We start from the raw sequence: 23897 nt of genomic DNA, 5'->3' as shown, positions 1-23897 counted from the left end.
GCTGAATCCACAGGATTTTTTTTTTTTGGTGGTAGTTGTGGTAGTGTTTTGTTTTCTCACACAGTAATGAATATACAACTGGAGAGCAGAAAGCCTCATTTTTACTCCTAGGTCTGCCACTGGCTTGCTGGTGACCTTGGCAAAGTCATTTTGCCTCTCTGCCTCAGTTTTCCCACCTGTAAAATGGCATTGTTGATAGTAAAATTGTAAAATGCTTTCGGCTCTACTGATGAAATGTCTTATGAGATATAAATACTTTTTTCACCAGTCTTTTTGGCTTGATATGCCTCTTAATTTTTGTTACAGTCTATCCTATTGGAAGATGGAGTCAGTAATTCCTAACTGCTGTCAGGTTATTGTAGTGATAAATGGCCTCAAAACTTGAACATACAGTTATGCACATATATTTAAACAGCCTAACGAGATGCATTTGCTTTTATATTTGTACTCACAATAAACAGAACTATGTTAGTCTGAAAAGGGTGACGAGAAGTGAGTGAGGAAAAAAAATCAAATGATTGTGCCTCATACGCATAGTTGGCTGAACTAGTAATTGGCACCTGTTTCCCCTTGACACCTAAATGTGATTGGAGGAAATGGGTAAAAACTCAAGGTTGTTTCTATTTGCTGCCTTTTGTGGGATAAACTTAGTGCTGTATCTTCTGAGAGGCTTGCCATATGCTTGTCTTTGCAAAGTGACACCCACAGACATATTCCTATCTATCAAGAACAAGCACATACCTAAATAGGTCTCTCCTGTTTTTCCTCAGACATGTAGAATGGTAAGTAATTTGATCAGCTAAGAACAATTTGTTTGTTTCAGCTAAACTGATGTTAAAACCATCAAGAGATTGTGTAAATGGTATTTCACTTTCTGTTCAGTCTTGGTTAACCAATGTTATGGCTAGGTAGCATTGACCAGGCCCTTAGTAATGCTGAAGAATAAGAGTAGAAATGTTGTCAATTATCAATATTTCTTCCATTTTTCTGTAATCCCCCACACAATTCCCAGTGACGCTGACAGTTGCCATGGTGAACCTTCAGCTGACTGTCTCAGTATTTCATTAAGTCACCAAACAGGCAGGCCTATGCAGGGATCACATTTTTAATTAACACTGAGATGTTTTTTTGCAGCATTCTTTACAGTTTAAAGGCCGAAAAGAGGGCAGGAATGTAGGAAGGCTCATTTCAGCTTCACTGTTGCGTGTACTTTTGCACCTCATTCAGTCTAGGTGCTAGAATGTGCTAAGTGTTCAGACAGTGTAAGTGGAAATGGAAGCTGGTGAAATGCAGAGCACCATTTGGAGTGGGGCGGGGGCAGAGATGTTGCACCTCCCTGGCCCCAGGTTTAAATGAGTGGTTTGTGCATGATTGCGGTGATACTGCAGTTTAGCTCAGGCAAGAAGTGCTTGAGCAATGGCTTGGGTAATCTCTGAATGCAGCAGCTCTGTTAGCTCATCAACTCAGAGTGGCTGCCCAGTTGGGAACGCAGTACTGCCACCAGCAATAGCACAGAAATAAGGGCAATAATACTGTATCATGCAACTATTATATCCATGCTGCTGCTGGCAGCAGCGCTGGCTTCCGAGCTGAGTGCCCAGCCAGCAGCTGCCTCACTCCAGCTGCTCAGCTCTGAGGGCAACACAGAAGTAAGGGTGACAATACTACAACTCCTTACAATAACTTTGTGACCTCCTTCTGGGTTGGGGCCCCCAGTGTGAGAAATGCTGACTTAAGGTCTTTACATGTTAATATTTTGCCATTTGAAAACACATAGTCATACTTTGTTACTACACATGACATTTAAGATTTCAGTATCTGAAACTGTGGCATTAAAATAACATCATTGTGGGGTAGCACTAAGAAACTATTTCCAGGAACAGGAAATCCTTTTATCCCCCAGCATTTCTGTGCTCATGTATCACTGAAGGCAGTAAGTTGCAGCTGGAATTTTGTACTTAATAGCAATGCTGCCTAGAGACACTATGGGCCTTTGAACCATTAGATCAGGGGCTGGCAAGACATGGCCCATGGCCCAGCAGAACTTGGCTAATGAAAGCTGCGGGATTGTGCTAGGGATGGGGGCAGTGTGCAAAGCCATGGTCCCTGCAGCCAGCCACTTTGAAAAGCATGTGGGGAACCTGCGTGAGGGGCCTACTGGGATACTGGCTGGAAGCCACCTAGGAAAGGGCCTTCCAGCCAGAGATTGCTCCTGGCACCCTTTCTTCTCCCTGCCACAGATCACAAACATTAATCTTCTGTGCCCTTGCTCCTGCTCCCATGCCCCCTCTGGTACCCTGCATCCCAATCTGCTGCCCAGGTTACAACCCACACCCTTGCACCCTTTTTCCCGCATGCCAGGTTGCACCTGTTGTTCCCTCTAACTTTTTCCATCCATGCACAGAGTAGATTCTGTTAGGTGCACCAAGGCATGCATACCACCAATAGAAACACATGCTGTGAGTGCTCTACTAATCAGCTGGGTGGCACTTGAATTTCTCCTGGGTGGCCACCCATGCACTTAACTTACACAGCACCCTCCCAGACCCTGCACCTTCTTCTACACCCTTTCTCCTGCTCAGAATCCTCTCCTGCACCCATAGCCCCTCTCGGACCCTGCACTCCAAACCCTGCCCCAGGTCACAACACCCTCCTTGACTTAAACTCCCTCCCAGACACCACATGCCCTCCTGCACCACAGTCTCTTACCCTGAGCTGGGGCATAACCATGGGTGGGCCTGAGTGGGCTGTGGGCCTCCCACTTCACATTCAGACCCATCCTCACAGGTCCCCAAGCTTCTCCTTGTGCCTCAGCTCTTGCCCTGCTCTGCCATCTTGCTCTGTGCTCCTGCCATGGAATGGTATGCAGCCGAGGAGCGGAACCGGGACTGGTGTTGCTCTGCTGAGTGTGCTGGCTGAGGAGTGGGGACAGAGAGCCAGGGCTTACCCTGTTCTGCCCAGTGCTGCAGCTAGGGAGTAGGGCCAGGGTGCTGGCAATTAACCCCATCCTCATCATTGCTCACGCACCCTAAATCGGGGCCTACCCATGGGCCCTTCTGGCTGTGCCATTGCCCCGAGCTTTTTTTCGCACTCAACCTCCATCCCAGACCCTGCACTTCGCCCATTAATATCACAGAAGAGTGCAACCCTTGATGACTTACCAAACCCTTAGAATGCCCCCCATCAAAAACTATTGCCCACCCTTGCATTAGATGTTTCTGAGGCAACGTTTTCCATGCATAAAGCTTCTTTCCTTTTGGTGTGTGCACCTTTGTTAATTTTCCACAGCTTTTCTTGCTTCACAAAGTGAAGGCACAAATAAAATATCAGCAATTTTACACATCATGCTCTGGCATATATTTTAATTAAATTAAGGTTATTTATTTATTGTAAAAGAAACTCACCTTAGAACGGTCTCCATAGACATACCTGTGAGAATTTCATTTTGCAGTAGCTTACTGCTTATTACATTAACCATGATTGGCTGTTACTTTGTATTTTTCTTATCTCATCTTCACATGTTATTCATCAGGGAGTATGAGTATGTAATGTGCATAGTGTAATGGGACCTGAATCCTTAGTAGGGCATTAGAGGCTCCTGCAATGTAAATAATAAAGTAGTCTTATCCCTGTAGGATGTTTTGGTGTATGGGTCTGAAGAAGACTCTAGATAAGAGACTAATCAGGTTAATGTGGTTGTTCTTCATGCACAGAAACTTGTAATTTACAGACATTTTCATTCTGCATTCTAACTCGGGATGATTGTTTAAATGTGAATTTCTGTAATACACTGTAATGGCTTTTAATGAAATGAACATCTGTGTGATACGCATTTTTTAAAAAGTTATTCAGTGGGGATATATGTGGTAGATAAGAATAGCTCCAAATCTCCATATATATAATATTTCCTGCTAGTTCTGGATTAGCCCTTACTAGTTTACTCTGGAAACAGGGACCTCTTTAATCTAAGGCTAAGATGTTTCTCTTCTATCACTCTTTTGGAGCCCTTTGGTCTGACCCTGTCACACAGTGAATTATGACTTTTCAAGGCAGTTTGACTTAAAGTGAATAATACTGTAGCACAGTTGAGACTGTAGGAGAAATTTAGGTGGGCAGAATGTGATAATTCGCTTTGGAATTTGGCCAAGGCATTGTGCCCAATACCCTTTATCTCAGAAAAGAGCGCCATGGGATGCTGCACAACCACAGGTGGTCAAGAATTCAGTATGATACCTGAAAGCAGACAACTCCAGCAAGTCCAGTACCCTTGTAAGACTGATTTGAAGCTTTATCTCAGTTAAGTCAGAAAGAAGAGCACCACTTATTGAACTGCCAACACCAATACAACAGCACTGATTTCCCAGCCAAAATATTAACTTACTATTTGGCCTTGTTTAGTGTGAGTTCTGACATGTTCATACCACAAGGCGACAGTGTTAGGCAATGTCACTTTTTTAGGAAAGCAAAGCAATTTATTTGGCAGTTGAGGTGTTTGAACAGTGAAGATAATTGAGGACATATATAATTCTTGTAAATCATTTGTTTCATCATGTAACGGACCACAGTCTAACTACATGGTATCCAGTTTCTGATCATGGGATAGTTAAAATGTTTTCCCTCACACATTTATGTGTACATTGTAAAAAGAAGCATTGCAGCCTTTGAGACTGCATGGGATCTTTAATTCGAAGCAGGTTTTGAAATGCAGTTATGCCGCCTCAGAGGAGTTGTAGGTCAGTTGTCTCAAGTTTGCGTTTTCAAGCATGGTCAAGGGCTCCTATGCTGACCTCCCTCTTCTCTCTATCAGGAGATTGTGGTGGATCATTGGACATGTAATCCAACCCGAAAGCCCAGCCTGTGGAGGAGAACAGGAGATTGGGGCACCAAAACTAAGACTCCCATGAAGCATAGCAGCAACATTTACAAATTTAGTATATTTCAGTTCCATTCTTATATAGAAATTTCATCTGAAAATCAGAACTTGCCATGAGAAAAACCCAGTGTTGACTCTCTCTAATTCTATTGCTGCCTTTGCATATTGGCAGCATCCAGTCTGTGAAACTGAGTGAGCAGGCAGTGATGTGGAGAAGGAAAATGCAAGTCATTTTTCACAATGCAGCTTATATAAGGATTCAGAAATTTGTTTCCAGTTTGATCTAAGTTGAACAGGGTGTTTCTTTAAAATATCTTTTTTAACAAACAAACACCCAGTAACTCTGTAAGGCAGCCTTTCCCAAGCTGTGTTGCATGGAACACTAGTGTTCAGCAGAGTGTGAATAGGTGTGCCATGAAAAAATTTCCATGCTAGCAATATTTTTCCTTCTAAACTTTTAAATACAAAATTACGTGTGTATCAAAAATACTAAGGTATTTGAATAGTATTGAGATTGTAGGTATAGTAGTATTTATAATGCGTTCATAATAGTGTAGTTGTTGAATCAGATTTGATTTGGATTGTTTCAGCATGAGTCATTTTCAGAGAACTCACATGATGCTGCACCTAATTTGAGGATCCAACTCTTCAGCATCATTCCTAATACTAAGTGTCACTCCCTGGAAACTCAGGCACCTGCTTAATCCAGGCATCAGGCTCTGATTCTTTGCAGGCACATCGCCCCAGCTACAGTTGAGGTAGGCTGGTAGCTGGAGCCCCAAGATCCCTCATTGTGGGGTCTGGAGGAACTAGGAACATGGGCTTGTTAACCAATCTGGAAAATGAGGGAGACCCCAGAACCAATAGTCCCATATAAGTTTTCTGGAACCAGCCAGGTTGAGCAGCTGCAGCTACAAACAACAAGGCAAGTTCCTCAGATGCTAGCAAGCAGCTCCCAAGTCCCCAGCCCCATGGGCTTGGACAGTCAGGGCATGCCTGTGCCTGTTTGAGACCATCCTTTGCTTTGGTGCTGGGGATCTGGAGGAGCTGGGGGTGGGATCTTGAAGTCAAGTCTCCTGGGTTCTCTTCCTGGCTCTGAGAGAGGAGTAGGGACTAGCGAGACAGAGCATCAGGGCAGAATGTTTTGTGGGTAGATCAGGGAAATGGGGAGAAAGGGGAGTTTTGGGAGCCAGGGCTCCTGAGTTCCGTCCCTGGGCCCTGGCTCTCGGACGGGAGTAGGGGGATGGTGAATTACAGCTGTGAGGCAGACCTGGAAGTCAGGCTTCTGGGGTTTTCTTCCCAACTGCTCCATAGCCTGGGAGTAGAATTGGGAAGGGGAGAGGAATAAGGGGCCTTGGGGGTGTGGGTGGAGCAGGAGACAGGACCTTGGGAAAGGAGTGGAGCACAGGTGTGTCCAGTTTTCTGAAACTGGAAAGCTGGCAACACTATTTCTACATGGTCCGTTATCTTGGATGTTTCCGTTTACTAAGCAGAGGCATAATGAGTTATGCTGTCTATTTCTTAAGATAAGATCTGGTAATACAACTCATGAGTTTAAAAAGCTTAAAATTATCACACGTTGGACACCTTTTTTCATTTTTTCTCCTTTTGCCATCTTCTTGCTTGGTGCGTTGTTTTTCTGTCTCTAGAGGTGCGAGAATAACTTTGTGGCACAGTCTCCAGATTGTCTTGCCACCTGCCACCTCCATCAGTGGACAGATTGAAACAAGTTATGTCTGCTCACATCAAGGCAGAGTCGCTCTGATTTTGTTTCAGCTTGTCGTACGGCTGCCCCAATAGAAGGTGCAGCTGGTGAGAATAATTCTCTTTATTTAGTTATGAAGGGATAGATCTTGACTGATCAGTTAAAAGATGATAAAGTTCATTTGGGATTTAATGTTTACAATCTTAGTTGCTGCAGAGAGATTTCTTCTGTAAGTCTTTTTTAATACTTGTGCCATTCATGCAGCCTGATACATAAATGCACATGATTTCTATGTTTTATATGGAGTGAATCAGCACTACTGGTATGAAGTAAAGGTAAGCAGAGAATCCCAGAATTTGAAATAATCCACTAACGTAAATATTATGTATGAATATTCTCTTCCCCCACAATATGTATGCTATGCTATGTCTGACTGTATTCCGTCCGGCATCTTGAATACAAACCACAAGTTGCTTTCTGTGAGTTTCAACCTGAAATTACATATATATACACAAAGCTCCTCTTCAGCCTTGGTGGGTCTCATGCTTTTAGGAGGATTGCTTGCCTCAGATGCTCTCGGCAGCCCTTAGTTCAGGCATTTTCTCTAACACAGCCATTTGCTGTTTCTTGAGATACTCTCATCATTGGCCAGCATGGGGAAAAGAGGAGAAACCAAATTCCGTAGTCTCTGTGGCCCCTCCAAGTCAAGTGGTACAGGGCAGGACAAACCCCTTTACTTAAACTAGTCCTTTTCCCATTGAATAGTAACAGAGAGGAAGCCGTGCTAGTCTATACACTATCAAAACAAAAAGCAGTCAAGTAGCACTTTAAAGACTAGCAAAATGGTTTATTAGGTGAGCTTTCGTGGGACAGACCCACTTCTTCAGACCATAGCCACGAAAGCTCACCTAATAAACTATTTTGCTAGTCTTTAAAGTGCTACTTGACTGCTTTTTGTTTTGATGGTCCTTTTCCCGTGTTTAAATGGGGGAGGTTGGTGGGTGGAACCCATGCCCACCATCTTCTCTAGGTTCCAACCCAGGGATCTTGTAAAAGTGGCTGCCTGCAAATGTCTCCCATAACAGCTTTGTAACACCTATGATTCCTTGGGCCACTTCCCCACAGCCTTCCCCAGCATTTTCCTTACTGGCAGGATCTTCTTTCTGGTACCTACTCAATCTTGCTCCTCCCAGATCCTCCACAACAAAGTCTCTCTTCAGCTCCTTGAGCATACTGAGCTAACAGAAGAAGAGTACTTTTTTAACCAGTCTCTTGGTTCTTAGTTGGCCCCTGGTGTTCTGATTAGTCTGACTCACTTAACTCTGGAAATCTCCTAATTGGCTCCAGGTGCTTTAATTGGTTTGATTGGCCTGATTGATTCTGGTAATTTCCTGCTAGTTCTAGATTAGCCTCTATTTGTTTACCTTGGGAGCAGGGACCTATTTAATCTGGGGTTAACATATTTCTATTCTACTCTTCTGTAACCTTCTGGCCTGACTCTGGGATTTGGGTCAAATTCGTGTGGAAAAGAGCTGAGATAATATGCAGAAATAATAAATCCCATTGTTTTCCTATGATTTTTACTTACACGGTGTTTGTAAAAAAAATTGTTCATGTTGGAAATCAAATTAGAGCTCTGCTACATGTTTAAAATTAATCCTGAAACAAATGGATTCTCTATAAAAAATCAGTCCAGTAGCACTTTAAAAACTAACAAAATAATTTATTAGGTGGTGAGCTTTCGTGGGACAGACTCACTTCTTCAGACCACAGTCATACCAGAACAGACTATGGCTGTGGTCTGAAGAAGTGGGTCTGTCCCACAAAAGCTCACCACCTAATAAATTATTTTGTTAGTCTTTAAAGTGCTACTCGACTGCTTTTTTGTTTTGATAGCATATAGACTAACATGGCTTTCTCTCTGTTACTGTGGATTCTCTGTGAAATGGTACTTTTCATTTTCATCTCTCTTTTCTCCCTGTGTGAAATTTTTGGAACAATCTGATGGGAACAGATATGTTACACTGACTTGAATATTTTATAGTGTCCTGCACGTAAGTAGGAGAATATCATATGTGTTCTTCCCCATATTAATTGTGAATTTCCATTTTCTTCTCCATTTCCCACTGTTGTGTCTTTCTCATGTTTCTCCTCTCCCAATTTCATTCTCTTCATTTTGTCATTATCTTGAACTCCTTCCTTCCTTTCTTGCTATAAAGTGGAAATTAGATGGCTAACAAGACTGGTGTTTTTTTTAGTGGGCTATAGAGCTTTCCATCTCTAGATAACCAACAATCACAGCACAAGGTAAGTGGGATCTGGTGCATGCTTGGTGAACTTCATTCATATTCTTGACTGAAATGGGCTGGATAACTGTCCAAATCACTAAAACCATCATAACAATTGCCCCTGCCCCCTTGAGTAGCTCTGGTAGAAAGCTCCAAGATTGCATGTTCATGGAGCTAAAAGTATTCCATCTTCAGTAGAGAGTGCCTTTTGATCGCAGTTGAGACACAAAGGTGGTGCAATAAGAGAGAACTGAATAATGTTTCATCTGTCTATTCAATATGTTTTTGGAGAGAGAGACTTTTGTCTTTAATAGTACCCAGTGGTTGGTTTTTGCTGGTACTTGCCAGTACTAAGTACCGGCACCTTGTCAGCCGCAGCTGCAGGAATGGCTGTGGTGGGGGAAAGGCAAGAAGTGCAGTCAGTACAAAAATGGCACCTTTCATGAGCAGTAATTTCACACTGTTTTTCAAAGTGCTAGGAAAATATCCTTGCTATATTTATGCACAGTGCAATGTTCGATAATATATGCTTGTCATGTAATTTTAAGCAAGATATTCACAACTAGATCTGGGTAGAAAATGGATTTCAGTTCCCATGAGCTTTTTCAGAAAAGAAATTACCCATTAGAAAGTATCCTATTGGTAAATAATGATTTTCCCATAGGAAAACTGAAAGAAATTTGTGTTTTCCCATTTTTCTTACAGCTTTTCAACTTTAGTACTGTTTTTCAAGTTGCAAAGGTATGAAAAATAGTGATGGGATTCTTCCCTTTCTCAAAATAACACATTGATTATCTGAAATTTGTGAGAAAGTTGAAATGGGGAACTCACCTTCTTCGTGATCTCTCTAAAAGTAACATTTTACTTTTTCTTCACTTTTCCCCTTGCTTTTCTAACTGTGGGGAGAAAGCAGGCATTTCCCAACAATTGCTAATCAATTTTTTTAAAAGACAAGAAAAGTGCATTTATTTTGTCAACTTTTTTGTGTGAAGAATCACAGAAATGTAGGACTGGAAGTAACCCCAAGAGGTCAAGTAAGTGAGGATTTCTGATGTTACCAAAATATTTTTGTTGAAACAACTTCAGTAAGCTGTACTCACAACCTGGAGTAAGTTATTGTGAAGCTTAATTTAAGGATTTTTTTGCTCAAGACAAAGGCAGTATAAAATAGTTTATATGTGGGATGTGCCTTGATTGTGCATTATAAGTATGATTGTTCACCCTAATCATGCAAATGCTTAAAATCTGTGGGCCTTAGCAGAACATCACAAATCTGTAATTTTTAAAAGTGGCATATTGAAGTGAAAGATGGAAGATTACTTAACATTAAAACAGATAATGCAGTGAAAAAACAATATTCTTATTGGAGAGATACTATTTGTTTGCTGTTCTCATTTTGTTTGATGGAAACATTTCTGTATGGCTTGTAAGATATAATGAATGATACAAAGGAAAAGGACTGCTAAAAGTCAAATTGCCTCATCAGGATCTCTTCAGCTAGGTGTCTATATACAGTTGTAGATAATTAAAGCTTGCTTTGTCAGAATGCCAAGAATAATTTTAATTTGCGTGTAGGTAACTCACATATAACTGACTGTCATAACAAAAATATATTTTGAACTTCTCAAAAATTTGGTTGAGAAAATGCTCTAAGATTCTTCATAAAACTGATACTAAGAATATAAGATAAAAAAGTATGTCTTCAAGCAAAATAACATATCATATTCTTGAAGTTTGAAGTTGTTGAGGAAGTATGTTGTAGGATATTTAGATTTCCTGAGAGGTCTGTACAGGAGATTTCCTATTTAATATCAGTTTTTTTTTCTTTTTATTATTTCTACAGTTTTTGACCCACCTGTCTGAACTGAAAAGGAGCTCAGGGAACCAAAACACATATCAGTACTGTCTAAATCTTCCAGATGAAGGCTTTTTCTTCTACAATAATTTTTGCTTCAGCCCTGGATAGCTTTAGATGTATAAGGCTATGTCTACACTAGGACACAACGTTGAAGTAGCCTATTTCGAAGTAAGAACTTCGAAATAGGCTACTTTGACGATTATCATCTACATGTCCTCCAGGGCTGGCAAACGTCGACGTTCAACGTCGAAGTAGCACTGGGGAACATGGAAAAGAGCCACCCCGGAGGGAAACGCGGAGCGTCCACACACACAAGCCCCCTATTTCGAAATAAGGGGCCAGGAAAGCCCACGAACTGGGTCACAGAGCACACTAGCCCTTCTGGGGCAGCTGCAAGCCGCTCCCTTAAAGGGCCCTTCCCAGACACACTCGGCCTGCACTGCACGAACAGCCCTGCGTTGGTGAGACAAGCCTCGCAGACCTCGAACCCACAGACATGGACCTCCAGCAGCAGCTGGAAGCCCTACAAGCTGCCTCCCACGGAGCAGGCGCCCTTCTAGATGCTGCCTGGGCAGCTGCCCTGCAGCTTCTGGAATGGGAGCCCTCCCCAGGAGCAACAGGAGACGCCCCCGACCATCGGGCCCTCCTCGTCCTCCCCCGCCGGGTGCCCCGCCAACTCTGGAGCTATCCCTCCAGCACCGAGTGGTGGGAGCACCTGGTTATGGGGGAATGGAATGATGATCAGTGGCTGTGGAACTTCCACATGAGCCAGCAGACCTTCATGGAGCTCTGCCAGTAGCTCACCCTTGCACTCAGGCACCTGCATGCGACGTGCCCTCCCCGTCAAGAAGAGGGTCGCAATAGCTGTCTGGAAGCTGGCCACTCCAGATAGATACTGCTCCGTGGGACAGCAGTTTGGAGTGGGAAAGGCCACAGTTGGGGCTGTCCTGATGGAGGTAAGGAGGCCTGGGACTGAACTTCCTGCTGGGGAGCGGGGCCTGGGTGAGCAGGGCTTGGGTGAGGGGGGCCTCAGGAGCAAGGCCTGGGTGAGGGGGGCCTGGGTGAGGGGGTCACACTCTGGAAACCCTCACAGGCACCCATGTTCCCTCCCCACAGGTGGTGCATGCACCCAATGCCCTGCTGCTGAAGAGGGTCGTCCGAGTTGGGGACCTGGACGCGGCCGTTGAGGGATTTGCCACCGTGGGATTCCCCAACTGCTTCGGAGCCCTTGATGGGACCCACATCCCCATCCGTGCCTCAGATCACAGTGGTGGCCGCTATGTCAACAGGAAGGGCTACCACTTTGTGGTCCTGCAGGCCATGGTCGACAGCCGAGGCTGCTTCCAGGACATCTATGTGGGCTGGCCCAGCTCTACCCATGACGCCCGCGTTTTCCGGAATACGGGACTATGCCGCCAACTGCAAGCGGGGACCTACATCCCCCAGAGGGAGATCCCTCTGGGGGATACCACCACCGTATCCCTCTGCCTTGTGGCGGATGTGGCATACCCCGTCCAGCCCTGGCTTATGCGGCCCTATACAGGCCACCTCTCTGACAGCCAGGAGTGCTACAACGCCCGCCTCAACCATGCCTGACAAGTGGTCGATCGAGCCTTCGGGCGCCTGCAAGGCCACTGGCGTTGCCTCCTGGCACGCCTAGACCTGGGCCTCCCAAACATCCCCCAGGTTGCGGGTGCCTGCTGCACACTCCACAGCCTGGTGGAAAGCAAGGGGGAGGCCTTTGTGCAGGGCTGGGCACAGGAGGCTGCAACAGCCTACCCCCAGCCAGCTGCCTCCCTGAGCCACCAGGCCCACCAGGACGGGGTCCGGGTCCGGGAGGCCCTAAGGGAGTACTTTGACCGGGGGCCTAGTGAGCGACGCCCCCCTCCCGGCCATCCCTGCACCTTGCCCCAGCACGCACACCTCACCCTCACCAAAAGCACACGGGACACAGGTTTTGGGAAAAATAAAGCTGTCATTATTTACAAGAAAAACAAAAATGTCACCTCTTTTTGGCAAATAAACAATAATATTAGCAAAAAGAACAGGTTAATGAAAATAATAACTATGTACAAGTGGGGACATCTCTACAAACTATAACGGGGGGTTCAACTATAAATAACTATGTACAAGGGTGGGGACAACTATTTACAGGGGGGAGATGTGGGCAGGCTATCCATCGGCCCATCATTCTGGGGCGCGGGTGGAAGGGCGCGACCCCCGCCGCGTCTGGCTTGCCGGTCCCCTCTCAGCTGGGGTCCCCAGCGAGGCTGGCTGGGGGCCGGGAGCACAGAGAGGTATGTCCAAGGTGGGTCCATGGCCCTGGGTGGCTCCTGCTCTGAGGAGCTGGTGGGTGGGGCAGTGGGCAGGACGACAGCGGGCGGGACATCAGCGGGTGGGGCAGCAGGGAGGGCAGGACGGAGGACATCGGGGGGAGGCAGATGGGCCACCAGCTCCTCAAGGGTATCAGCCACCCGGTTAAAAGTGGCCATGAACTCGTGCCAGGCCTCCCAGCGCCAGGCGGCCTCCCGCTCCTCGAATTGGAGCCTCCGCTCCATGAGGTCCGCCTGGCGCTGGAGGGCGGCAGCCACCTCCGGGTCGTAGGTGGTGGCGGTGCTGCGGTGTCGTCCCCGGGAGTGGACCCGAACTGGGGCAGGCGGTGTCCCCGACAGCTGGTGCTCCGGTGGTCTGGGAGGGCTGTCGGGGACGACGGATGGTGCGGCTGCAGAAATAGGGGGAAAGGAGGAAGGGAGGCCGTGAGTACCCAGCCTTGACCCGTGGCCCACCCCCATCCCCCCAAGGGCCTGTGTTGCTGCCCCATCCATCCCCCATTGGTAAGTGCAGTGATTCTGTGGGTGTCCCCCTCCAGTTGTCCTCCCCTCCCACCGGGGGTGGGGCACGGCACTGTCCATGGGTGGAGGTGCTGCTGGGCACTGGTGGCTGTGGCACCATCCCTGTGCTGTGGATTGCCCGGGCCATGTCAGGCTGGGATGTTGTGGGGATGTGGGGGGCCCCTGGTCAAGTGGTGCCCCTGCCCCATGCTCAGGGGGTCTGTGCCCTGTGGGGTACCTACCTGATGGTGCACTGCCAGGCTCTGGAGATGCCCATGAGGCAGACACCCAGCTGGAGCTGCAGGACGGCACGTCCAGCACCAGCTCCCCCTCCTCACTGGACCACTCCCTGGCTGGGTTGGAGGGTCCCCGCTGTAGGCGTGGGGGGGCAGGGCTGGCCTCCGGTCCTGACCCTATCTCTGAGGCTGGCTGGGGCTCGTCGGCCGTGGTGTCAAGGGTGGCTGGGGGGGAGGAGGTGACCCGGGGGCCCAGGATAGCCCTGAGCTCCCGGTAATAGGGGCAAGTGGTAGGGGCAGCCCCAGACCGGCTGGCCGAGTCCCGGGCCTGGGCGTAACCCTGCCACAACTCCTTGACCTTGCTCCTGACATGGTCAGGAGTGCGGGCAGGGTGACCCCGGGCAGCCAGGCCCTCGGCCAGCTGGGTGAACGCCTCCGCGTTCCACCGCTTGCACCCCATGACATGCAGCACCTCCTCCTCCCCCCAGAGCCGCAGCAGGTCTCAGAGCTCAGGGTCTGTCCAGGAGGGGCCCCACTTCCTACCCCGCCGGCTGGAGGCCTGGGAGCCCTGGGATGGCCCAGAGGGGGAGCTCTGGGGGCGCTCGTGAGTCTGGCTGGCTGCCATGATGTCCCTCTGGCAGTGCAGGGACACCACGTGGCAGGGCTGCTGCGTGCATGCTGCCAGCTTCCTGCTACAGGGTTTCTGGGTCCCTGCGGCTTTAAGAGCCGCTGAGTGCAGAGACCATAGAGCCCCGCAGGGGCTGGACAGAGCGTCTCAACCCCTCAGCTGATTGCCGCCATGGAGGACTCCGCTATTTTGAAGTAGCGGGACGCAGATCGTCTACACACACCCTACTTCGACGTTCAACGTCGAAGTAGGGTGCTATTCCCATCTTCTGATGGGAATAGCGATTTCGACGTCTCGCCGCTTAACATGGATTTCAACGTCGAAATAGCACCCGGCACGTGTAGATGCAACGGGTGCTATTTCGACGTTGTGCTGGCTACTTCGAAGTAGCCGGCTAGTGTAGATGTAACATAAGTGTATATGGGATCAAGACTTTGGTGCAAATATCCAGGGACGCTACAAATATCTAATAATAGGTAGCATGCATTTCTCTGCAATCTGTTTGGAATACCTTGTTGTTTGGATATCTTTAAATGAATGTTTGTGTTTGGTAGTAGGTCTAAGGTTCATCCATCACTAATGTGGGCACTGGTGGCTCACAGTTTATAGTTCAAATTTTCTACTACAGGCAAAAAATTCCATGGCAGGGTGTTAACATTTTGGCCCAGTCATAATTTTTCAGTCATACCCCTATTTTTTTTTTTAGTTCTCTGGTTAACATCTTAAGTATGAAGTGTGGGAATTCTATGCCTTATAGCAGGTAGAAACATTCTAGTGTCCTTATCAGGATTCCAGTACAAAGGTATAGAATATATACAAATACTGCAAAAGGATGACATTGTAGTGTGCTGTTAGACACCGCTTAAAACTGTATGGACTCCTTTCCCTCCTTCGTTCTCCCCAAAACAGGTTGTAATTCTTCTGAATAGTTATAGAAGATCAGAATTTATTGGCCCCAGAAAGAACTATCAAATGAAGCACTGAGGCTATGTTTATACTTGCTCTGGATTCCGCACACTGCGATTAATCTGCTGGAGTTCTATTTTGTTGCATCAGTGAAGAGGTGGCAAAATCGATCTCTCTGGGCTCAGCCATCGACCTGGGTACTCCTCGCTGCTGCTTGAAGTAAGGAGCATTGGTGCGAGCCTGAAGAGCCCTGATCTATACCAGGGTACAAAGTCAATCCTCATACATCAATTTTAGCTGTGCTAATGCTGCGGCTAGAATTGCATATCTGGGATTGACTTTGATCCCCGGTGTAGACCAGACCTGACAGTTAAGCTTTGAATAATATAATGTAGTATCTTTGGGCTTGTGTTTTGTTAGGATTCAGTTGTCCCTGTTTTGGCTTTTACCTTGCATAGGGCTTGTCTAGTTTGTGTCCTGCAGATGCTAGGGCTCTGATTCACTCTAGCACTTTCACACATGCTTAACTGAATAAGCACATGAATAGACTCATTGAAGTAAAAGCTGAACCCGTCAGGTACTTCTCTGTGCATCCCAAAGCTGGGTGGCATTCAAGGAATTCAGAATTCAGGCTTTGGAAAAACCCTTTTTATGTTGGATTACCTACAGTGATGGCAAAACCCCTCCCATCAGTGTCGGGTGTGTCTATGTCACAGCATTAAAGAAGCACATCTATAAGCAGCTGTTGTACACCGGGGTGAACAAACTGTCACCTCAGGGAGATGTGAACTTTCATAAGGGTGGGGTCCAGCACAATTGCCTGCTATGTGTCAGGTTCGTTCATCTCATTAAAAATGTTGAAATATGTTACTGTTTTCATGTATATGTATTCACATTTATGTATGGATTAGTAAGTTTTTACATTCTTCATACTTATTTTCTTACACGTGCCAAAAAGAGACTTTTTCATAGGAACATAGCCGAAATTTCTATCAGTCTGGATTACATTAGACGGGTTGGTGGGGGCCTTGCTAATTGCAGGGACAAAAAGCAGGACCTGACATAAAAAGTTTGCTCACCCAGGGTGTAGATAGACCCAAAAACAAGCTGTAAAGAGGTAACAAGTAGCGGTGATGCAGGAAAGGGTAGATGGAGAATTAGAGTAGCAGTTGGAGCAAGAGGTAGCAGACTTGCTGTGTGGACAGTTTGATGGTGTTGAGACAATTTAAGCTGAATAAGAATTAAATAAACAAATATCAGCAATCCCAAACACTGGAGGGGTGCAGTCAACTGAGAACGTCCGAAGAGGATGCTTATGTCTACGGAAAGTGGAAGTATAATGATCCCAGCTCTTTGTCAGTGGACCCATGCAGTTATGGGTAGCAGCCTCTGTTTCTTCTCTTTGTTCCTGTCCATATACAGAGAACAGAAAATTGTAACACAAGTGAATACAGGACTAGAACACTGCCTGTGCACCTAGAGAGCAGAAATCTGACTTCTCTGGCAAATGCCATGGACTAGAATTTGAAAGCAGCAGGTTTCTGGATAAGATCAAGTAAAAACAGACCGTACAATTTATGTAAGGAGGGCAGGGAGACCACTGTTCTGTGAGTAAATTAGGGTTCCTTGGGTTTAGACTTGAAGATGCTGTAAAATAAGGTATTTTGTTTGGGACCATTCCCATTAACTCTCTTGTTGACCTTAGTGTCTGCTAAACTGACTTCTTCTCTCACAGGCAACCTTACATATAAATATAAGGGACTCCACTTTCTATCTGACCACGCACTATTACCCAGCATTTTGTAAGGCTTGGGTCATTAGGGCTGTGAACAATACTAATTAGCTGTACTACTCTCCATGTGTGGAATGACTGTATTTAGAGCTGATTATCAGATATGTACTTATCTTGCACTGTTCCACACAACCAATAATCTTTCTCAGTGATTAATCAAAAAACCCACACGAACAAATGTAATTAGTTGCCTGTGTGCACATAAAGGAAGTGATTAAGTATACTCTTATTAACCATTCAGTTATGCTCCATCAGCTGGCTAATCACTTCTCTATTCAAGTGCAAAGCTTGCTTTGTGACTCCTTCCTAGATATGTGTCTCTTGTCAGTTTTTGACATGGGTTTTCTTTGGGTTACAGACTACTTTGCTACCATGCAGTATGTCTCTAGGAAAACTTGCAGCTGCGACTGTACCTGAGACTTAGTATAGATAAACACAGGGATCATCGATTTGGAAGGGGCTATTACCTGCTGATCTGTAGGATAGCCATCTGTCTGATGCATCCCTGGTGAAAAAGTTAGTTCTTTGAGTGATTGCTCATGTGTATTCCAGGAGGTGGGCACATGCCATATGCACGATCATTGAAAGATTTTACCCTACAAGTATCTGTTGGGTCAGCTCTAGAGCCCCCTAGAGTAGCACCTTCATAGTGGTGTGTACAGGTCCCTGCCAATCTGCTGCCTGTTCAGTTCTTCTTACTGCCAGTGATCAGTTTTTTCCTATACGAGTTGTTAATTGTTATTATGTTAGTTATTATGTTTACATTGGATAGTTCCCCTCCATCCCCACTGATTTTCCCTGTAACTGGGGCATCCTGCGGCCCCAGGTTTCAAACTATGGGACAGGTGTGGTAAGCCTGTGCCCAGAGGGGATCCACACACTGATTGTCCAAAATGCCTAAGAGAGGGACTTTTGTAAGAAAAGTGTAACACTTGCAGAGGCTTCAAGCCCAGAACCAAAGAGAGGGACTCTTGCCATAAGCTTCAGGCTCCTTTCAATGGAGTTTGATCTCCATCCTCAACTGGAGCTGGCACCAGCAGCCATGGTGCACAGGGCACTGGCCTTGGTCAGAGACACCTCCCACTCTGTGAAAGGCTGGCTCATCCAGGCAGCACAGATCACAATCCCTTGTGCTGCACAAGAAGAAAAAGGCAGAATGGGGCAGAAGAGCAGATGGGACACCAGCATGGTGCATCCCATGTTGTGCCACCCCAGAGTTGGCTCGGTGTCGGGTCCAGCCTTGAGGGGAGATGCATCAAGCCTGGTGTCAGTGGACTCTCCATTTTTGGAAGTTTTGGAGGAGGACATGGACCTACCCTCCACATGAGACACTTCCAAGGCCATGCATGACTTAGCTGCTATGATGGCACAGTCCCTGGCTGCTGCACTTCTTGCAATGTTTGTGGCACCATCAGCCGCACCATTGGTGGCACCACCTGTCTAACAACAGGTCAAGATCACCAGGATGTGGCACCATTCCTCATCACCTTGGTATCACTCCACAGCACTGTTGGGGTTTGGTCAAAGGCAGAGTCATTCGTGTTGTTTCACAGCTGGTACCTCTCAAGATTGTGGCACTGGTCTTGGAATCATAGAGCAGAGAAATCGTAGTTATCGATGGTGTCCTGGCCACCCCAATGACAGGACCCAGTACAATGGCTCTTTTGAACACCTTGGGCTTAGCACCAGAGTTAAGTGCCTGATTCCAGGGCAGCATTGGTGATTTTGATTGCCTGTCCCCACTTCTGTGACATCTGTCACCACCCAGGATGACCAGGACTCTTGAGATATGGAAAAAGCAAACTAGCCAGACAGGACTTGAGAGCATGAATAGCTATTTCTTTTAAGTTTTTCTCCCCATGCACACTGTGAGGCATGTGAAGTATTTCTGGTTTATTGCTTAGAAAATGCCCAGATAATAAGATGAGAAGGAGATCCATAATGAAAAAGTATCTATGCACATGCTTTAGATCAGTGCAAAATTGTGAAAGATATTTATAGTGCAACACAGCTCAAAATGGCTCGTGTTCTGATCCTTCAGGAAAATGTGAAATCACCATATTCTCTTCAAATAATAAAAGGAGCATCTGGAGAAGGTGCCTCTTATAGCAATGACATTACCTCCTTCACCTCCTCTTGAGTCTGGCTATGTTGAATGCACTGGATATGTATGAAAACAAAAGAGCAGTCCAGTAGCACGTTAAAGACTAACAAAATAATTTATTAGGTGATGAGCTTTCGTGGGACAGACTCGCTTCTTCAGACCATAGCCATACCAGAACAGACTCAATATTTAAGGCACAGAGAACCAAAAATAGTAATCAAGGTTGACAAATCAGAAAAATATTATCAAGGTGAGGAAATCAGAGAGCAGAGGGTCAGAAGTGGTGCATGACAATTTTCTAGCTTATTATAGGGCCTCTTTTACATACTATGCTTTATCTGATTCTTGACTCCCCCCTCCCTTCTGACCCTCTGATCTCTGATTTGCTCACCTTGATAATATTTTTCTGATTTGTCAACCTTGATTACTATTTTTGGTTCTCTGTACCTTAAATATTGCCTCTGTTCTGGTATGGCTATGATTTGAAGAAGTGGGTCTGTCCCACGAAAGCTCATCACCTAATGAATTATTTTGTTAGTCTTCAAAGTGCTACTGGACTGCATTTTTGTTTTCATAGTATATAGATTAGCACGGTTATCTCTCTGGATATGTATGGAGTAACACTGATACAATAAAAGTCATTAGGTAAGTTATGGTGGTTGTTGTTCACTAAGTGAACATACCCTAGATCTATTGATGATTTCTTCAAAGCGTTTTCAAAAATTTAGAGGCTTTTTAAAAGTGACTTGTGATTTTGGGTACCTCAAGTTTTGGATGCCCAGCTTGAGCTGCCTGATTTTCAGAAAGTAAATAGTGAGTACTTTTTGCTTTTGTATGGATGAGATTGGAGTGAGGATATCCTCTGTAGAGATTGGAGTAAGGCTATACAGTGCCTTCAGCAGGGTTTCCAGTCGTGAGGGAAGCTTGCTACATTTAGTCTCAGGGACCAAAAGTCATTTTAGGACTAAGAAAGTTTCTCAGAGCTTAACTGGCTTTTCCCTCTAGGGATCTAAGAACTCCTGGATAACATGGGTATTTCTGCACAAGGCAAATAAACGAGGAAGTAATGCCATAGAGTAAGGATGCAGCTGAAAGCCATTATACAAATTGTTAGTGTACCTAAATATCATCCAGTGTAAAGAAGAGTGTGGAACTTATCCTGCGATGTTACTGTATATAACATTGGTAATTGAAAACAGGAGGTACTTATAAATTATTGCATATTTAAACCTCTTGTTGTCTTGCACCTGTGCCAGGGGTCTAGCCTCGCCATCAGAAGGCAGCAGACTATCCTGTTAGCTGGGCATATGCACATATATGGACACAATTAATTTGGAGCCAGTATTCCAGAACTGGGATAGTGAAATCGCTTGTCCCTTCATGCTTTCTTTCTGGCCGTAAAAGGAAGCATGTCTGTTGCCTGCTATATTAACTTAAATACAATTAAATAAAATGCACACTTGATAATAAAATATTGCAGTTTTTGTCCCCATGAATGAAATTACTGCATGAAAATAGCCATACAAATGAATTCTGCACCTTCTTGTGTTTCTTTAGTAGAGGTATCTGGTGAAACAGCCAAAACCAGTTTAGAAAGAAATGGTTGGCTCAGCACAGAAGCTTGCTTCGTGAACTTCAGCTCACACCCTCTGAATATGTGATGAGAACAAGGCTCGTAAATATTATATGATAATATTTAATGGATTTTAATTTTGAAAAATGTAAACAATATTGCATATATTTTAACTTGTAGCTTAAGGTTCATGTGACATTTCTAAGATGGGATCATTTCTAATGTCCCTCAGCAGTACTAGCAGAGATAGGAATGTGGCACACTAACATTAAGATTAGAGGTGAAGGAAATAAATGGAGACAGTCAGGGGAAAGCATGTTGCAAAGGTGGCTTATGGCCAGATCCTAAATGTGAAAAGTATACCTAGAGGTCGAAAATCCCCTCCTTAGTAGAATGCTGTTCTTAGAATCATGGGAATGTAGAGCTGGAGGGGACATAAGGAGGTCATCTGAGTTCTGTGAAGCCTTTTGTAATCATTCTGTCAGGAAGTTGTGTGCCTCGAAGTGCTACTACTTTGGAATGGAATGTTGGACCATCACTGAGTCAACACCATTTTGAAAAAGAGTTCTTCAAAGTGAAGGAAGCAAATGAATGGCTCTCAGCATGACAAAATTGAGCTGGCGCACCATATGCCTTCTCTTAAGAATCTACTTTACTCATGAATTATGTTTGGTTTTTATGTTTTATAGGACAGTTTCCCGGCTCGATTTGGAGGAATTCACTTTGTCAATCAACCATGGTATATCCATGCCCTCTACACAGTTATACGGCCCTTTTTAAAGGAGAAAACGCGAAAAAGGGTATTCTGTTTGTTTTTGTATTATTAAACAATTAGAGCCTGCAGATGTATCATAGTGTGTTGAAAATAGACATGCTGAAAATCTCATTAGTACTTGTCATATCTTTCAATATGACTTTCAAAGATTTCTGTTATGAAGGATGTGTCCCCTGCCACAAAAAATACATGGATTTATCTTGTACAACTTCAGCTCTGCAAAGCTCTTAAACTTGTTATATTTTAAGCATGTGAGTCCCACTGGACTGAGTGATACGCAGGTAAATGTTTTAAACAGTGCTTTTTCATGAGAAATGAGCACATCATGTTTTAAAAATTACTTCAGTTTTTTTTTTAAATATAGTGCCATATTCTTCTCTGATGCAACTGCATTGATCAGCGGTACCAGGTCTTCCTGCCCCACCCTACCCACTTCCATGCACTTCCCTCCAAGTATGCCACACCTTCAGTCCTCTTTCCTTCCCCGCCGCCACCTCTGGTAGCTCCTGGTTCTGCAAAACAGCTGATCTTCACCAAGGGGAAGACGCTGGGATGGTGAAGGGGGGTGCTTACTGGTGGGGCTTGCAGGTGAGCAGGAAGCATTACGGAGAGGAGGGGATTGTGGTAGAGTGGCTGATGGTGCTTGCTCTAGCCATGGAGCATGGGACCCCAAGTGTAGGGTCTGGGCAGTCATCCCAATTCACCATACCTTCTGGGATCACTCTCATCCTCCACAGGGTCTCACAGATGGCTCAGAGATCTCTTCAGCCAGCTCCTTAACTATTCTAGCATGTGTTTGGTCAGCCCTTGCTGACTTCAGTACTTGGCTAAGTGAATCTTAACACGTGTTTAGCCAGAAACATGAACAACTCATTTCATGATCACTGTCACCAAAGCTGCCCTCAGATTCTCAGTTCATCCCTTTTTGTCAGAATCAAATCTAGACTAGTGTTCTGCTCATCATTTTTTTTCACCCTTTTGCAAAAGAAGCTGTTTCCAGGGTGTTCTGAGAACTTGTGAATAATTGTGGGACCCTCTATTATTTTCTCAACAAATATCCGGGCAGTTGAATTTTCATACGACCCCCAGTCTGTGTTTTGGATATGTGAGGTTTTTTGTTTGTTTTTTATGTGTTTTTATAAACCTTCATCTGCATCTTCTGGGTTAGATGTTTGAGGGAACTAGTTGTCAGTCAGGGGTCCATGGTCCCCCGCATGTTTCAGGGGGGTCATCCAAAATAAACTGGGCGTAGGTCACAAATTGGGGGTTTGGGGGAACTTGGGGAGGATCATGCCAGGCCCTCTGGTAATCCCAAGTCTGCATCCTTCAGGAAGAGGGCTTGAGAGGAGGGTTGCTATGAGGAGGAGAGGGTGGAGCTTGGGAGAAGGGTATGAACACAGATTCCTGTGGGCCAGGTTGTAGAAGTGCTTGTGGAAGTGCCATAGGAAGTTTGAGATCCATGGTTAGGGGTTACCTGCATAAAGAAGGGCTGAGAATCTGTGTCCTAATTCCTTTTGGTTCTGATATAACTCAGTGAATGTTTAAAGGCTAGTTGGTAACAGTCAATATTCTTTTCTTACAGAATTGTACAACTTAAAATATACATGTTGGATTGTGTCTTCTCTTCTTTGTATGCTTATCTTCTTAGGCACTTGATATTGCAAATTCCTTAAGTGGAACTGTTCATATGCTTAAAGTGATCTCAAGACAGGGATTCAATGTGCCATTCAATGTACATCACCTAGTCCAATAGGCCCCGAGTATAAATATTTATTACCAGTTACAGTAATGATATTATTTTGGTCTGTGTTGATTTGTGTGACTTTTTTGGTTTTGTCCTCATACGTACAGATATTTCTGCATGGTAATAATCTCAACAGTCTGCATCAGCTAATTCACCCTGAGATCCTGCCTTCTGAGTTTGGGGGGATGCTGCCACCCTATGACATGGGCACATGGGCGAGAACTCTGCTAGACCATGAGTATGATGATGACAGTGAATACAATGTGGACTCCTACGGCACTCCTGCAAAAGAATTAGAGAAGGATCTCTCTCCCAAATCCATGAAGAGGTACGTTAAATCACCTTTTGAGGCATCCTGGTACTATTGTGGTGTTAACACTTCAATAGTTCCTTATATAGTTGTTTTTGATGCCACAGATATTTTCCCCAAACAATTTAAAACATGGGAAACTATTTTAAAGATGTCTGCAAAACTGATTTTCATAACAGTAATAATAATCGGTGGGACTGTGAATCTATTATAATTTCTGCAATAGGTGTACATAGCTTTTCACAGACAAGAAAAGAACTTCCCTCACCAAGTC

At 45.1% G+C, this 23897-nt stretch overlaps 1 protein-coding gene across 1 annotated transcript in view; it reads left to right on the top strand.

Annotated features, from left to right (window-relative positions):
• The window catches only part of CLVS2 (clavesin 2), a 75777-nt gene that overhangs the window by 45961 nt on the left and 5919 nt on the right, over positions 1–23897 (top strand). Inside the window, exons 3-4 of the mRNA XM_074990648.1 lie at positions 21484–21594; positions 23421–23641. Of these exons, the coding sequence (XP_074846749.1) occupies positions 21484–21594; positions 23421–23641 (332 nt within the window). The remainder of the gene's footprint in view (positions 1–21483; positions 21595–23420; positions 23642–23897) is intronic.

This window comes from Carettochelys insculpta, chromosome 3 (genome assembly GCF_033958435.1).
Source record: "Carettochelys insculpta isolate YL-2023 chromosome 3, ASM3395843v1, whole genome shotgun sequence".
NCBI lineage: Eukaryota > Metazoa > Chordata > Testudines > Carettochelyidae > Carettochelys > Carettochelys insculpta.
Note: the sequence above shows the minus strand (reverse complement) of the source record. Positions and strands in the feature narration are given on the sequence as shown.